The sequence below is a fragment of the Haplochromis burtoni genome, unplaced genomic scaffold (assembly GCF_018398535.1).
Source record: "Haplochromis burtoni strain Fernald_Lab_line unplaced genomic scaffold, NCSU_Asbu1 Contig_333, whole genome shotgun sequence".
Taxonomy (NCBI): domain Eukaryota; kingdom Metazoa; phylum Chordata; class Actinopteri; order Cichliformes; family Cichlidae; genus Haplochromis; species Haplochromis burtoni.
The window spans coordinates 223,005-239,943 of record NW_024582694.1 but is presented as its reverse complement, the minus strand read 5'-3'; the positions used below and the strand labels follow the sequence as shown (position 1 = coordinate 239,943).

The 16,939-nt window shown below is 42.7% G+C and overlaps 1 protein-coding gene across 5 annotated transcripts in view; it reads left to right on the top strand.

Moving 5' to 3' along the window:
- LOC102299751 (phospholipid-transporting ATPase IH) overlaps positions 1–16,939 on the top strand; it is a 32,950-nt gene extending 16,011 nt beyond the window's left edge. Inside the window, exons 7-31 of one of the 5 annotated variants that reach the window (XM_042228582.1) lie at positions 19–122; positions 232–282; positions 383–447; positions 557–638; positions 751–901; positions 1,004–1,201; positions 1,295–1,468; positions 2,014–2,180; positions 3,833–3,904; positions 4,736–4,809; positions 4,894–4,997; positions 5,692–5,873; positions 6,329–6,562; positions 6,703–6,880; positions 6,970–7,072; positions 7,354–7,499; positions 7,927–7,986; positions 8,913–9,040; positions 9,135–9,270; positions 9,778–9,801; positions 10,641–10,706; positions 10,836–10,939; positions 11,056–11,221; positions 11,849–11,963; positions 13,982–14,104. In XM_042228582.1, coding sequence (XP_042084516.1) covers positions 19–122; positions 232–282; positions 383–447; positions 557–638; positions 751–901; positions 1,004–1,201; positions 1,295–1,468; positions 2,014–2,180; positions 3,833–3,904; positions 4,736–4,809; positions 4,894–4,997; positions 5,692–5,873; positions 6,329–6,562; positions 6,703–6,880; positions 6,970–7,072; positions 7,354–7,499; positions 7,927–7,986; positions 8,913–9,040; positions 9,135–9,270; positions 9,778–9,801; positions 10,641–10,706; positions 10,836–10,939; positions 11,056–11,221; positions 11,849–11,926 — 2,847 coding nt within the window. In that variant the 3' untranslated portion in view covers positions 11,927–11,963; positions 13,982–14,104. Of the gene's footprint in view, positions 1–18; positions 123–231; positions 283–382; positions 448–556; positions 639–750; positions 902–1,003; positions 1,202–1,294; positions 1,469–2,013; positions 2,181–3,832; positions 3,905–4,735; positions 4,810–4,893; positions 4,998–5,691; positions 5,874–6,328; positions 6,563–6,702; positions 6,881–6,969; positions 7,073–7,353; positions 7,500–7,926; positions 7,987–8,912; positions 9,041–9,134; positions 9,271–9,777; positions 9,802–10,640; positions 10,707–10,835; positions 10,940–11,055; positions 11,222–11,848; positions 11,964–12,992; positions 13,212–13,981 lie in introns of all 5 variants that reach the window. The other 4 variants (XM_042228581.1, XM_005942187.3, XM_042228583.1 and 1 more) reach the window with 4 other exon arrangements.

The window sequence follows — 16,939 nt, the reverse complement described above, 5'->3', positions numbered from 1 at the left end:
GCACCTTTTCTGTCTCAGACCTATTATGCTATACCAGATACCATGGCCTTTAGAACAGAGCAGGAGGTGGATTTGCTACATGCCACTATTGAATGTGAACAACCGCAGCCTGACCTCTACAAGTGAGTGGGAAGCATGCTCACTGATGTATCTTTATATGCAAACCTGTTACAAGATACGTCCTCGTCACTGTGTGGGTCTTGTTTTGACATCGCACTGACTTCTTTACAGATTTGTGGGACGTATCAATATTTACAAGGACAAAGAAGAGCCTGTGGCGAGGTTTGTGTTCACTGTGTGAGTGTGTTTCAAGGGTTTAATGCCAACGGCCTTCAATTGTTTTCTCTGTAATAACACCAGCATCTTAATTGTATTGTTTCAGACCACTTGGAGCTGAGAATTTGCTCCTTAGAGGAGCCACGCTGAAGAACACACAGCATATTTACGGTATTGATGTGGATTCACTTTGCTTAATGACTCCTGAATGTTTTACAACAGTTGAAGAAATGCTGGTATCATTTCTGCATTTGTAACTCACTGTTGTCTGTGCCTTCAGCTGTTGCAGTCTACACTGGCATGGAGACCAAGATGGCACTTAATTACCAGTCTAAATCTCAGAAGCGCTCTGCTGTGGAAAAGTATGATGAATCTCCCAGCTCATTTCACTGCATGATTGAAAGTCGTTCTTTGAACTGGTTAATTGAAATGCACCCTTCTTTATGCATACTCTCTCTCCTTCTCCTTCTGCAGGTCGATGAATGCCTTCCTCATAGTGTACTTGTGCATCTTGATCAGTAAAGCGGTGATCAACACTGTTCTGAAGTACGCTTGGCAGTGGTCGCCCGATCGGGATGAGCCCTGGTACAACCACAGGACTGAGCACGAGCGTCAGCGCCATGTGGTCCGTTCATAAGTCCTCTACGTTTTTAAAAGTAACCACTTAAACCAAGCGTTTGGTGTCACTTAAAACTTCATAGCTGTTTGTCTCCCTCCCCCGACTCAGGTGATCCGAGCCTTCACAGACTTCCTGGCCTTCATGGTTTTGTTTAATTACATCATCCCCGTGTCCATGTATGTAACGGTGGAGATGCAGAAATTTCTTGGCTCCTATTTCATCAGCTGGGACGAGGAGATGTTTGACGAGGAGCTGGGAGAAGGCGCTCAGGTGAACACCTCGGACCTGAATGAAGAGCTGGGACAGGTACACGCGCACGCCCAGATGCGGACTGTCGGATGCAATCTAAACTCTGTTGAGGCATGCCTCTACTGTACCCTTCTCCTTTCTCCCTCCTAGGTGGAATATGTGTTTACTGATAAGACGGGCACTCTAACTGAGAACAACATGGAGTTTATCGAATGCTGCGTTGATGGGAACGTCTATATCCCACACGCGATCTGCAACGGCCAAATCCTCAGCGCTGCGTCAAGTATAGACATGATTGATTCCTCACCTGGTGGCTACAGGAGAGTAAGTGTGTTTTGCTAAACAAACAAGGGGAAGCTAATCTCAGTTATAAGGCTGGAGGATTTTGATATATCCTATACCCAATACATATAAATTTTAACACTTTCGTTGTATAGTGTATACTTTGTCTTATATTGGGGGTGAAAAAAAAGTCCTCTGGTACACGGAAAAGTGATGAGCATTGCACTTATGGTAGTGGCAACAAAGATTAGTTTAGATTTAATAAAAGAAAACTTGTGTAGTCAGCATGAGCAGCAGTAGCTGCCACAGATGACTAGAGCGCGCGAGAGAGAGGACGAAGGGTGCTCACTGCCAAAAAGTGCTGAAAAGATTTCCTGCTTTATTGCTGGGGGGAGGGGGGGGTTGTTTTTTTTTTTATATATAGCACAGAAATGTCACGCTATCGACTAAACAGAATCGATTGTGTAAAAAACAAAAAGAGGATTCGTTCTTCACTCTTGTTTTAATTATGCTCCTTCTAACTCGGCCTGTTGCCTCCATAAGAAATGATTACGATATGTAGCTGTGCCTTTTGTCTGTCGCTGCAGGAATACGAGGATTTGTTTTTTCGGGCGCTGTGTCTGTGCCACACGGTGCAGGTGAAGGAGGAGGAGACGGTGGATGGCATCAAGAGGGGCATCCACCAGGGCAGGCCCACCTCCTTCTACATCTCTTCCTCACCAGATGAGGTAGCTTTGGTCGAGGGAATGAAAAGGTAAATGCGCTAAAACCACACAAAGTCCCCTAAAATCTTTATAGGTTCAAGTTACATTAAACTTTATTAGTGCGTATTTTATATTTTGGTTGAAAATGTATTTCGGTCAATTACCGTCCAGAACTTTTACTTTTGCCTTCAGGCTGTTCTTCCAACACGGACTCAGCCAGTAAACAGGAATCTGCTGTTTATTTCACAACGGATTAGGGGTTTGGCCGATTCATCAGTTTTATCTAGAAAGGCTTCAGTAAGGGAAACCTGACCTGGAAGTGTCTGTGTGGTAGCCATAACAAGAGCTGGTTAAATTCTCTAAATACTAAAGGGAAAGTGCTTCCTTGGTTCCTTTGTTACCTCCTGTAGCAGAGGATACACAGGATAAAATAAGATATTACAGTTTGTTTTATTTTATAGGCTGTTTGTATTATTTAAAATCTCAACCTTTTAATGAATATGTTGCACCAGTATTTTATTTTTATTTAATCTGGCCTGTATGAAATGACATGGTGAGAACACATTGGTGCATTTTGGAATCCATCCTCTGGATTTTGTAGTTTCAGTATGGCAGACAGTTACTAGTCTAATGTAAGTATAATCAGTCTTTGGAAATTCTCCTTCACACCTTTTTAGTCATCTTTTCTTTCATTACTGTGTTTCACTGAAGTAAAGTAAAGGAGATCAATGTTCTTTTTTTTAAATATTTGACCTTCTTTGTACCGCAAGTACCAAAAACTGCAGTTCCACAAATGACCACTTGAGGCTGTCTCCATGTTAGAGCCCAAATAAACAGTTTAGGTTTTCATGGTGAATTGCCTCCTTCATGATAGCTGCTTAGGTGTGAATGCTTATTAAACTGACCCATTTAATTTGTATTATAATTTAAAGTAATGTGTGACAGGTAGGTGCTGATACAGTCTGCTCGCTGTCCCTTCTGTTAAGTTATGACTCTGAGCTCCTCTAGGTTATGTTTGTGGCAGATTTTGGGACACTTTAATAAAATTGTCTGAAAAATATTATAACTGTGATAACTTCCTGTACAGTTGATTGTAGTAACAGCTTGTTTTCAACGACATATCCTCCTCACCACTTGCAGTGAGTCCACTATGTTGGCAGAGGGAGGGTGCAGGGTCACCCTCTCCAACAAAATGGTCTTGGCTCAATTTTTCCTGAAGTACTATCTGGCAGTGCAAATTGTTGGTCGGTCAAGAACAATTTAAAGCCTTGATGGCACAGAGGATGATGCAGACAGGCTGCTGTGAAGTTTTCAGACTTGTATTATCCTTGATTAACTTGTGCTGTGTTTTACTGTCTGATTACTGTTGAATTACTCAAACTGGACCACCTACAGTGTTTATAATCTTTATACCAAGAAGCACCAAGTCCACGCCAACACAGAGAACCTTTTCATTTTTTTTGTGTGTGCTATTTTAATAGTATAGTGTAGGACACGTCAACCATGCACCATCAGGGAATGCTGCTGTCTTATATAGCTTTCACAGATGTGCTCTGTCTTCGGCGTATGTGTGAGCTCAGGTTACGCAGAAGGCGTCAGAGCACCTTTAGCCTTTCCAAGTGGGGCATAAGCGAGTATTGGTGTACATGGTTGCTTTTTGTTGGGCTTTAATGCATCTTTTTCCTTTCACTCTTGTTGCTAGGCTCGGTTACACATATCTAAGACTGAAGGACAACTACATGGAGATCCTCAACAAAGATGACGAGATTGAAAGGTCGGTGTGCTAAGAGACTGGTGCGGTTACTCCACAGGAGATAAAATGAGATTAATTCACTTGATGGAGTTGCGGTCACACATAAGCCGACATACAACAGCCCTCAGCTTGTGTCTCATGTTCACCCGAGGTTACAAAAAAACTACAACCACCAAAGAGCAGGCAGAGGGTTGCTTTTTACGGAACTACTCAATCGAATCAAAACGTTCCAGCTGATCAGAAAAAACAGAAGCCGAACGAGTTTCCATTAGAGAGTGGTTTTGTGGCAAGTGTTTAATGTTTTGATCCGTGGGATGTGTTTGTGTAACCGCTTTCCCTCGCTATCACTCTCTGCAGTGGCCTGTCAATAGTGAGCTATTTTAAGGAAGCAGGGGAGCTCAGGAAGGGAGGGTGGTGCAGTGGGCAGCGGTGAAGACTTTAGCGGCAATGTGAAAGCAAAAGGTTTTACAGCTTTCTTGCATTTTGTGCTTTTACCCTTTTTAAGGGATCCAAGACCACTCGAGCCAAAAATAGAATTAATTTAAGCCTCGGCCATCAATCTGCATTGTGGTCTGTTTTACAGCTTGCTAATCAGGAAGTTAAAGGATGTAATGAAACTGTAAGAGGGGATAATGTGAGTTGTTTATCTTACAAATTATTGGAAACCTAAATTGAATGGAGGAAAAAAATGCAAAAATGAGTGTGTGCACTTATCAGAACTGTTGAGTGTTGGACAATTTGTAGATGATATGCAGCACTCTGGGGGGGAAAAAGCCACAAACAAATATCTTTGCAAATAAGAAAATTAACAAAACAATAACTGCGTCTTTGCCAATGCCGTCTCTCCATCAGGTTTGAATTGCTCCATGTGCTGAACTTTGACTCTGTCAGGAGGCGAATGAGCGTTATAGTCAAGTCGAGCTCAGGTAAGATATCGTCTAACACGGGGCTGTTTATCGGATGCAGTTCTTGCAGTTGGCTTTACGGATATTTGTTTTGCGTGCTCCCAGGAGACTACCTGCTGTTCTGTAAGGGTGCTGACTCATCCATTTTTCCACGGGTGGTCTCGGGAAAGGTGGAACAAGTTAAAGCCCGGGTGGAACAAAATGCAGTGGTAAGTGGACAGTTTGACCAGCACTGGTTATATAAGGGGATTGATGATACACTGCATCAGGTCAGTTTTAGATATCATTCAGAAATCTTTCATAGCTTCATGCTATAAACTTAAATTTTAATGTTACATTTGAACAAGAGGTTTAAAGAAAATTAATATTTCCTTTAAAAACATGAAAAGAGTACCTCTGTGTGGCATTTTTATTTTTTCATCTTTTAGCATACTGGTTTTTTGTGTGTGTGTTTTTTGTTGTTGTTGTTGTTGTTTTTTTACTGCCCTTCTTTGACGCCTTGCACCTTAATGAGTCTTACTTTTAGCTAAAGCAGTCCACTGTTCCAGCCAACAAAAAAATCTCTAAATGGTACCGATCCAGCACTCAAATTATTAGAAGACAAAGTTAGCAACTACTTAGACAGGATAGTTGAGTGTGTAGCAGTTAAAGAGCCATATATTTCCCTCAGGGGGGGGGTTTTTGGAGCCCAGCTAAAAAGTGAAGATTGCACCTACCTTGAAATGACAGATACAAATGTAACTACAAATAAATGCTAGTGCACTTATAACTCTGCTAGATGTGAATGAAAACACATTTTATTCTAAAGCACGTATGGCTCTAATGTGGATGAGATTGGAACACTTGCGATCAGCATTTGAATTTGTTCATTTTTCTCCATCGCTCACTTCGCTGTAACACCAGGAAGGGCTGCGAACTCTGTGCGTCGCCTATCGAAGGCTCTCACAGTCTGAATACCAGGAGGCGTGTCATCACCTGATGGAAGCCAAACTTGCCCTGCAGGACAGGGAGCAGAGGCTGGCTCAGGCCTATGACATCATCGAGAGAGACTTTGTTCTTCTGGGCGCCACAGCAGTGGAGGACAGGTTGGTCAGAAAGAGGGGAACGGAGAGATTTAAAAACAGTGCAGCAGCAGGGGGACAGAAGGACAGAAGGGAAGATTAATGAATCATTAAGCCGCCCTTAAAGGATTGTCTTCAGAGCGTTCTCATGACTCATGAGTGCAAGAAGAATATTGTGTCAGAGCTCTGATAGGTGACTTACTATTAATACTGCTGTTTCTTTTCCACTGAGAGAATAAATATGCAAGATGTTTTTACGCTCGGAAATAGCAGACCACAGCATTGACCCCAACTTGATTGATCGCAAGCACGACAGTTTAATTTCCTAACAGATAAGCTGCTGATGGGCAGGGACAGGGGTGGCCATGCATTGATAAGTTATCGCCAGTCTGTAATGGATTGATTGAAGCTTTGATGAATGCTTTAGTTCTGCATAGCTGAGTGGAGGCTGCATCACTTATTGACTTATCGATGCGCAGGCTCCAGGAGAAAGCAGCAGACACTATTGAGTCACTGCACAAGGCTGGGATGAAAGTTTGGGTCCTGACCGGGGACAAGATGGAGACGGCGGCGGCTACTTGCTACGCCAGCAAGCTGTTCCGTCGCACCACCCAAATCCTGGAGCTCACCAAGAAACGCACGGAAGAGCAGAGCCTTCACGATGTGTTGTTTGAACTCAACAGGACTGTTCTCAGACAGCGCTCCATCTCTGGGTATATGCTCATGTGGGCAATCTGCGTTATGTGTGCAACTGCCTCTTGGTCAAATCAGTAGATCTTTTAGTCCTTCTGATGTGTGCATGGATTTCCCTGTTGATTAGTCTGTGACGCATTGTTTTTTTTATTTTTCCCAGCTTGTCCGTAGACTGCCTCGACTTTGGCCTCATTATCGACGGGGCCACTCTTTCTGCAGTATTGAAGCCCAACCAGGAGGGTGCAGGCCACGGCAACTACAGAGAGATCTTTCTAGAGATCTGTCGTAACTGTAGCGCCGTACTCTGCTGTCGCATGGCACCTCTGCAAAAAGCACAGGTAAAGGAAGTATGCGTGAAGTAAATAAGCCACCTCCAAAGTGGCACATTCACAGTGGTACTGATTGGAATGGGATGGGCTTTTTGCAGATTGTGAAGCTGATTAAAGCCTCCAAGGAGCACCCCATAACCCTCGCTATTGGCGATGGAGCCAACGATGTCAGCATGATCTTGGAAGCACATGTGGGAATTGGTGAGTGCATTTAAGCACCATAATTATCAGCTAATTTGCTAAATCATCCATTTAATATTTAACCCAATGCTGATCATGATATTTGATAGCAGAGCTTTAGGTTAACCTAAAGTAAACCTTTGTTTTTGACAATAATCTATCAATTTAGGTGATCACATGTGGCATAATTGTAGTAATTGCAGGATATTTGCAAGTAAAATGCTAAAGGCAGTAACTGCAGCAATAAACATGCGATTAGACTCGTGATCAGGCTGCATTTAACCCTCTTTTCATTTCTTTAGGCATCATGGGTAAAGAAGGTAGACAAGCAGCAAGAAATAGTGACTACGCCATCCCGAAGTTCAAACACCTGAAGAAGATGCTTCTGGTCCATGGCCATTACTACTACATCCGAATTGCTGAGCTCGTTCAGTACTTCTTCTACAAGGTACTAGACGGGCGCCTCATGCGCTCAAGTGGCTCATACGTTTTAATCACTTTATCGTAATTCCCAGTGAAACACAGTCACAATGAACCAGATTTTGCAGCTACTCTGACAGATTACTGGATTCATGAATCCGTGGTGCAACCTATTCCCGGATTCATGCCCATGATGATCAGTGTGGGCGGCTTCCACAGCAAACAGTGCCCTGCCAACTGATTCATTTTTTTTTTCCCTTTTTGGCAGGCCAGCTGCTTACGGCCCACTCAGTGAGCTTATAGCACACAATTTCTGCATAAACAGAAATGTGTAGATAGTAGCATTTTTAGAGTCTTTAATTTTTTTCATTCGTACTTGTCACAAGCTTATCACTTTCTTTGCTTGTTGTGTTTTTTTTTTTTCTTCTCCCCCCCCCCTTCTTAAATCTTTCCAGAATGTATGCTTCATCTTCCCTCAGTTCCTCTATCAATTCTTCTGTGGATTCTCCCAGCAGGTAAGTACTTTATACGGTGTCAGAGTTATCATTGAGAAGCACGCAGTCATATTTGCATTGGTCACATATTCTCACAGGAGCTTCAAATAGTAACTATTTCTGTATCTATCACTGATGATGAGAGAGGTTTTGCTCAAGCCGTGTGCTGGCATGTCATCCTTCTTCCCTCACTTGTATCTCTTCTTTGATTCTTAACTCCTCCCACTGATGTAGGAGAGAGGGGCAAGAGAGGAGACATGACCTAATCCTTATCCAAAAGGCTCTCTTGAGGTGTCTTGAAGTGAATTTAAGTGATTATAAGAACTTCAGCAATGCTGGACAAGGAATAATTTATAGATGGAGGGGAGAGGAAGTGATAGTTCACAAGTTCTTATAATGAAAAGCACCCATAGACGCCACATTTTCTCTCAGTGCTGTGTTCTCTCCAGCTCTGGGGATCTATCAACCATAGTAACAGAAAACAACATTACATGCACAACAGTATTTATATGGCAGATGAAGTCACTAATCGTCTGGCAAACTTAGCGAAGCATATAGCAGTTGAGACCAATTTAAAACCGATAGAATAAATTAGACATACACTCACAGGCCAGTTCATTAGGTACACATGTTTAACAGCTTGTTAATGCAGTTAACATGGCAGCAGCCCAGTTCGTTGAGGCATGTAGGCGTATTCAAGATGACTTGTAAGAACTCAAACTGAGCATCAGAGTGAGGAGGGAAGGGGTTGTTTCATGTCGCTTCATCAAAAGCCATCACACATTAGCCATTGTGCTTGTTTTGTTGGTGTAAAAGTTGTTTGTACACCTAAAGGGTTTCAACGGACACCGTTAAGAGAACCACAGTAACGTTCCTAGCTCTAATAAGTCAAATATGTCAGTATGTAAATGGTTTCAGATCACTGATGCCGTCTGTTTCCTCTGCAGCCTCTGTACGACACGGCGTATTTGACGCTTTACAACATCAGCTTCACCTCCCTCCCCATTCTGCTGTACAGCCTGGTTGAGCAGCACGTCAGCATGGACACATTGAAGAGAGAGCCCTCCTTGTACAGGTGAGCTCAGAAGAAATCCGATCCCCAAATATTCTCTTTGTGCATGTAATAGCTGTTGTTCCTAATGTACGTTGTCACTCTGTGTTTTTCTCAGGGACATTGCGAAGAACTCCCTCCTCCGCTGGCCTGTCTTTCTCTACTGGACATGCCTGGGTGTGTTTGATGCTGTTGTCTTCTTCTTCGGTGCCTACTTCCTGTTTGACAACACCACCTTCACCAGCAACGGCCAGGTAAGCCTCTGTCTCCCTGTCGGCAAAAGGCGGTGATAACGGCCAGTACGCGAACAGAGCGGAAACTGAAGACTTAAGGGGTGTTTGTGGTGTTTGAGGCATCTTTTAGGGGATTAGAGGGAATAAATGGATGTAAAGTAAGTGCTCTCATTATAAACGCTCACTCGATGGGGTCTCGTTAAAGAGGAGCTTAGGTGTAGCGGTTTGACTTTGCGGTCCTGGCATTGTGGATCTGTAGTAGTAACGTGTCTGTCCTGGGTCCCCATAGGTCAGCTACATTGGATCTCCATTCATATTGACAATAGCATCTTTCTCTGTATTGTTAATTTGTATCATGTCAACTGTTTTTGATCGGTCCTGTTTTTTAAGTTGAGACATCCTGAAATTCATTTTGCCCTTTGTCCTGATTCTATTCTCTTTTCTCCCCTCCCCCTCCTTCTCCCTGCTTCCTCTCTCTTTATTTTGCTCCTCTTTCTTCTTCTTCTTCTTCTCCCTCTCCTCCTTCAGCTTATGACCACCAACACACAGATGGTAAGCCTGTCTCCCTCCCTGTCAGCTCTCTCTGTCTCTCATACCCTTTTTCGTTCCTGTCGTATTGTTTACGCCTTCAGTTTGACCGTCTCATACCGCTCCATCCTTTCTCACGTCACCGCCATCCATGCACTTCCGTTTGAATGTGTAGTTTTCTAGCGCTCCATTATTCCCCTAATCTATGTAAAGCCCTGAATCCTTGCACAGTATCCTGATCTTAACTGACATGGTAGAAATCTTAGATGCTTCCTCACATTATCCTTGTGTTTCCTTCTGGTAGTAAACAAATGAATACTAGTATCGCTGTGGCTCGAGATCCAACATCTGTTTGTTTTGTTTGTTTTCTGTCGACCTTGTTTGTGCATTTGTGTGTATTTGTACGTCCATGTAATTTCACTGATGTGGGAGGTTTATAAAGGGGGGGGACCGTACTATTTCTGCAGTTTATAAAGGAAAGAAGTAATGGACACTGGTATCAACAGACAGCTGGTTTCTTTGCCTTGATCTTCCTATCCTGTCACGATCCTCCCTCTTTCATCTTCTCATCCCATCTGTTCACCCCCGATGTCTCCTTAAACCTTTCTAGGATTTCATCAGGTAGAAATATTTGCACACTGAGATATGAAGTGAAAAAGCCTCCAGTTCAGTGCCCACAATATCCCTTTCTCTCACCTTTTATCACAGCAGATATGATGTAAGAGTGTCTGTTCCCTCCTCGTTTTACTTGCTGGAGGGGCGGGCGGGTATCGTAGGGTGTTAAGTAATCCGTGGATGCAGGGAGAACAGCTTGTGTGATTGATGTTGCCTCTAACTCTCTTCTTCCTCTCTTATCCCTGCAGATGTTTGGGAACTGGACGTTTGGGACTCTCATCTTTACTGTTCTGGTGTTCACTGTAACACTAAAGGTGTGTTTGGAAATCCACTGAGGGGAAAATATTTAAGTAAAGCTAATATCAACTACCTTTACATAAATGATATCTTAGTTTGTACCCAGCTAGCTCCTTTTCACTATGTCCATGTTCTGTTTGTTTCAGCTTGCCTTGGACACGCACCACTGGACCTGGATTAATCACTTTGTCATCTGGGGGTCGCTACTTTTCTATGTTATTTTCTCTCTTCTCTGGGGTGGGATCATTTGGTAAGATGTGCTATGATTTTACTTGAATCAGTAAAGTTTATGCTGATCAGTGTATTTCAGGAAAGTCATTGATTTTTTTTTTCTTTCTGCCTTCTGCCTTTTATTTTGCTGCTCAGGCCCTTCCTGAACTACCAGAGGATGTACTACGTGTTCATGCAGATGCTGTCCAGCGGTCCGGCCTGGCTCAGCATCATCCTCCTCATTACAGTCAGCTTGCTGCCAGATGTCATCAAGAAGGTCCTCTGCAGGGCCATGTGTCCCACAGCCACTGAACGCGCACAGGTACAATGTTGGCACCACCTCCACATGAAGCTGGAGGTTTGAATTGTCTCGTGTCTGAAATTAGGCTGTAGATATTTTTTCACTGTAGTGATTTCTGATAGTGTTCACTAAATGCTAACCAGTGACTAATTAACGCTTTCCCCCTTTTCACTACTCAAAATCTGAGCTCATACTACACATCTCAGTACCCTAGTGGTGTGCCATAAATCTGTTGACTGTATTATGAAAGGAGGCCATTCAGATCCTTAGTTTATTTGAATATCAGCTGGATTTACTGACTTCCCGTTCCCTGTGGCTTAGCCTTACGTTGCCGTGAAACAAGCTTCACCGTGAGTGGAAAAGCGAGTGAAAGGTCTGACAGATTTCTTCCTCTTGTGCTTTTTTTCCCCCTCCTCTTCTCTTCTTTCTCACTGCACCCTAATGGATCACCGTAATCAAAATCCACACCACCTCTCATTGAGCCTTTCTCTCCTTTCCTTTCTTTTTGCCTTGTTATGCCTTATCTTCACTACTTCCATCCTCCTCTTTATTCTTTTTTTCTTCCTCCCTCCTCATTACTGTCTCCTCTCTCGCCCTCCTTTGTTTTGTCCCCCCACTCACTCACGCGCTCTTTCATGGTAACTACAGTCCACCCGCCCGTGCCTTACTGTGGAACCGTCCACCATCTTCATGCTTTCACAGTCCTCCAGCAGAATGAGTTTCTGATTGGGCCAGAGAGACGAGAGAGGAGCGGGAAGAGGAGGTGACCCTCTCTTTTAAGCCCTCATCTCTGTTTGCATGGTGGCATGCCCCTGTATAAACCACATAGCACCATCTCTACTAATGTGAAACTAACTACTAGCTGCTAATGACGACACAGCACCCGGTTTGTAAGGTTGCATTTGTAGTATCCTTTTGCTGCCATTTTCATTACATATTTCATTGCGTTTAGTTTCCCTTGGTATGTTTGACATGTATTTTGTTGTCACCGTTCCAGCCAGTCTCATCTATATGTTGTTAAAATGGTGTGTCGTTTTGTCATATTAGGTTTTACCTGAAACAGTTGAATTTTACAGAAATTTGCACACTGTTTCCTCTAGAAAATACCAGTTTAGCTTTCCTTATTTATTTGTAGCTGGTTTATTAGTCAAAAAGTGAATCAATTATTAGCTGTTCGGTTTAAAAATTCAAAACGACCTTTGGTTCTAGTTGCTCCAGTATGAGTAACTTTCATGTCACTTTAAGCAAGTATTCTTGGGGTTTTTTAATTGTTTTTGATCCATTTTTAGATGTTTGTTGCCTTGGCCAACAATTCTAAAATTGAATTTAATGACAAATAGTGTAGCAGTTTATACATTTGCCTAACAAGCTAAAAATCCCCAGGTCAATCCCAGGAGGAGACACAAATCCACAAATCCGTTTGGGTGTAGGGGGGCATGCAGTGTAAAAATCTGCATATCAAATATGCAAAGCCATCCACTGTGGTTCACCCCTTGTGAATAAGGGAGCAGCCAAGAGTAGCTGTATATTTAATGACAAATAGTCCTGGAGTTTTTCAAACATCACCAAACCATAGCAGCCTTACATGATAGCACAAATCTGATTTATGGAAAAGATTTGCAATCCCAGACCACGTCTGGGAATTAGACAGCTGTTAAAGGGACCGTTCACCCCAAAATTAAATATCCATATTTCTTTTAAATCAGCTTAAAGTATTGAAGCATTACTAGACAAAAGACAAAAGGTTGAGCAGATTCCTTCATCAACCCCTGTCCTTTAACATCATCCACAGAGGGTAAGTTCTGTGCAGGTTCTGGAGGACAGCCTGGCTCCTGGCTCTGGTGGTGGAGGTGGAGGCCGTGAAAGGGACCCACTCCACCCTGATAGGACCTGTGAAGGAGACAGTGGAAAAAAAGCTGCTAGAAGCTCTGACTCCTTGGTACCACATAGTCACAGCACCCTACTCAGCAAACCCTAGAGTACCCACAACAAGGGGGCTAGGGTCACCATGGTAACGGCACACAAAGGGCGTGGATAGTGGGGTGTTGGGCTCTTAATGCTGATGCCATGATGCTTCCTGCTGCTTTGCACTGCATGCGGCATGCAATTGTGCTGTGGCTCAGAGTGACGGGGGTGCAGTGCTGCTTCATGAAGAATTTCCTTCTGCCAAAGCTACTTTCAGGAATCACAATCTCCAATTAAGTCAGCAGCGCTAGTTTCACCCAGAGAGGCTACAGGTTTAATACAGATTTGATAAGTGGAGTCTGTAACTAAGGTTATATTTTATTAGGAAAGGCCCCAAGTAGGTTACTTCCAGCACTCATGTTAACAAATTAAACTCAGGGGTGACATTTAGTTTGTCTCTGGCAATTTGGCAAACCAGGTTGTGCATCAGTGTCTGTAATAAGTGTACACTGGCGCCATCTGGTGCTGAAACATAGAATTGCAAGTGAGTTTTGTCTTCATTACACAAGCATGCTTAATCGAACATGATTGCTAATCATGATGGGTTGTTTTCAGAAGGTTTATTGTTATTGAGTATGTTCTTTTCAGCATTTAAAGTAGAGTCAAGGTTACTTTTCACATTTAAAAAAGAAATAAATAAATATGCAGACCACCAAATAAGTATATTAAACCTTCTGAAAATAATTCTGCCTTTCGTGTGCATGTGTCAGATTTTCTCGCAAATTCTATAATTTCACCTGCATGTTTCTTTTCCTCCAGTTTCCTCTTCTATCGCTTGAAATGTCTTATGACTGTGGATTCTCTGTTTTTGTGCAGGATCATCAGAAGCTGTTGCCGGGTAGCGTGGCGGCCGTGACTCCACTGTCCTTCTGTCGATCCTGCAAAGGCACGAGCGCGGACTCCTCTCACCTCCACCTTGGCACCGCAGAGTCACTGTCGCTCTGCAGGTCTGACCCTCTACCCCAGAAACTCCTGGCCCATTTGGCAGAGAGCGGAGGGACAGAATTGTGTCCTCTCAGCCCTTACATGCTCCGTCTCTCTGGGGCAGGGTTCGCCTACTACGCTCCTGGGCCGGAAACCTCAGTGTGAACACAGATGCAGACTCTGAAGCTTCTGCATCTTAGAGATCCGCGAATTACACAACGCAGACATGTTCAAACACATCTGAAGCATGGACACTCCATGCTAAGTTCACCATGTGCATTTTTGGGCTACACCTGAGTGAAAAACCCTTTAGATAGTATTGCCCTTACTCCTAATTCACATACTTGTCTCATTTTTTTTTCTTTTTTTTTTTTTGGTTTGATTCAGCAAATTCCCTGCTCAGACTCTTACTTGAAAAAGTTTATGAGCAAAAGGAGAACCATGTGCGAAAATGCTTCTCGCACTGTGGAGCTGTGCCGTTTGAACTGTTGAACCTTTTTGTATTTCCTCGTCTCATTTTCAGTCTGACACTCTTGCCTGGTCCTCCACTTTTGCGTCCCCTTTTTTCGCTTCTTTGTAAATGTTTGTCGGAAACATTTATGTACATTTTGTGGTCTGGCCAAGTAAGGGGGATAGCCTTCAAGCTCAGCCCTTTAGGTGTGCGTGCGTGTGCATGAGCGTGAGTACGCATGAATTTTGCCTGTTTATTGTATGTTTGTATGTGACACACCTTTGCCTTACAGGTAACAACACAGCAGCAGGCTAGGAGCCAAAGGAGAAAGGTGTTTAGATTTAGAAAAACTGGAAAAAAAGAAGCATAAGTGATGTTTTTACAAAGCCTTACACACAACCATCAGCTGAAGGAGAGAGGCGGGGGAAATCTGAAGAGGGATGTGCAGTATTTTAGCCACCCTGCCTTAATTCATAGATGCCCTTTTTTTCCCCTTTAAACTGATTATATTTGGTCACTTTAAACACATTTGTGAGAGTACAAGGAGGTTCAAAGAGCATAGATATAAATATATACAGTACAATGAGTCTATTATTCCTCCTACTTTCTTTTACCCTCACAATTGTGTCGAGCTTTGTTTCCCTTATCTGTCAGCGTAGCATGTCAGATCTCTCTCTGCATGCTGATTTATTCTTCTCTCAGTTGTTCCACATCCCTCTTTGTCCCAGACATCATTCATCACCAAACCTTTCATGGCACTTGTGGGTTTTTTTTTTTCCTTTTCCCTGAACAGTTAGCAAAACTGCACCCTCTCCTGCCACCATGTGGTTGTGCAGGGTAACAGCAGCAGCCTGGGACTTGTTTGCGTGTTTGTTTGTGGATGTCCTAAATTACTTGCTACTCCTCCCTGTTGCATTGTGCTCGTGTGTTTGCTGCTGTGCTCCGTGTTATGCAAAAGTTAACGTAAGAATGCTAATGTTGTCACGTTATAAGGGGTTGTCTCTGTGTCACATAATTCCATGAGGCTTTTTTTTTTTTGTTTTTGTACTGTTCGAAAATTATTGATGTCAGTCACTATTGATGTGTGGATGTAAATTTAAAAAAACAATGTTGATCTATATTGTGGTGAGAAGGGGTGTTGGATAGATTTCATTTCTTGTAAGAAGGTGGGAGACTTGAATCGGCGATGTCACAATCAAATCAATGAGAATGTTGAAGTGATTTGTCCATCACGTCCTCCAGCTGAAGATTGTAGCTCATTTTCGGTGAACCTCTTTTTCTGCATTTCTAAAAATCTGAATTTTGTTGGGTTACATAGCAAGTTACTGACTCTGGAAGTCATGAATGTGAGATTTTCTTCTTCTTCTTTTTTTTTTTTTTATACATTTATACAGTTTCATACACATCACCATTTGCCAATATGTATAAAATCATTAATCTGGACTCTTCCCTTCAGTTTTCACTCCACAAGCCTCCACAGGTGTGGAGGGGCTCAACATCCCGACCTCAGCGATAAAAGGAACGTACTTGGTGCTTGTAACACAGTGTCCCACCTCACTGTGCCGTTGCCATACCGTATCGAGACATAGTCTAAATGTCATATTCTACAATAATAATGTAACTTTTGTGATATGACGGGGAAGCATTTGTTGTAATTCAGGCATGTTTAGTAGCAAATTCCTCCACATTTCAAATTTTCACCACTTAGTCAATTTTTGTGTTGTCCATTGTGTATATTTTTTTTGCTACTTTTGTATCTCAGAGAGAAGACTATATTTTAACTCTATGCTAGAGTATGTGGTCGAGTTTGTAACCAAAACGAGAGGAAAAAACTAAGATTCATTAGATTTACCAATAGTTATACACAGTGCACTTTGTTTTACAACAGATCTGTTTGACCATTCAAAACCAGGTCTTGTCTTGTCAGCTGGGGTTTATGGTTCACTCTTCCTCACAAGTTATTTTTCTAAGAAGATTGTATTGGGTGAGAAGGGGAGGGGAAAAAAAGAAGTGACCAAATAACTTGACTAGGAATGAACTGTCTGTATGTGTCAGCTCTGTCGCAATGGATTTATCACACCAGCCTTCTACTGCTGATCAGAATGTCAAACTGCTTTTTTCTAAGTCCATCAGCACAACAGCAGGTGCTCATCTTGTCACTCCTGAGCTTGGCAAAGGTCTGATATGTCGACTTCTGTGCTCTGAGCAGCACACTTCATATCATACCTTTTTAGTACGGCACTGTTTGTATTACTAAACAGGTTTTGAGAATTACTTTTTTTCCGTTTTGGATAAAAGATTTTAAAAGTTCACCTGTTGACTTTTTGCCAGCCTGTCTGTAGCAAATGAGGGCAAAGCACTGTATTGTCATTCTGCTTGGAATAAAGAGTGAAAACACT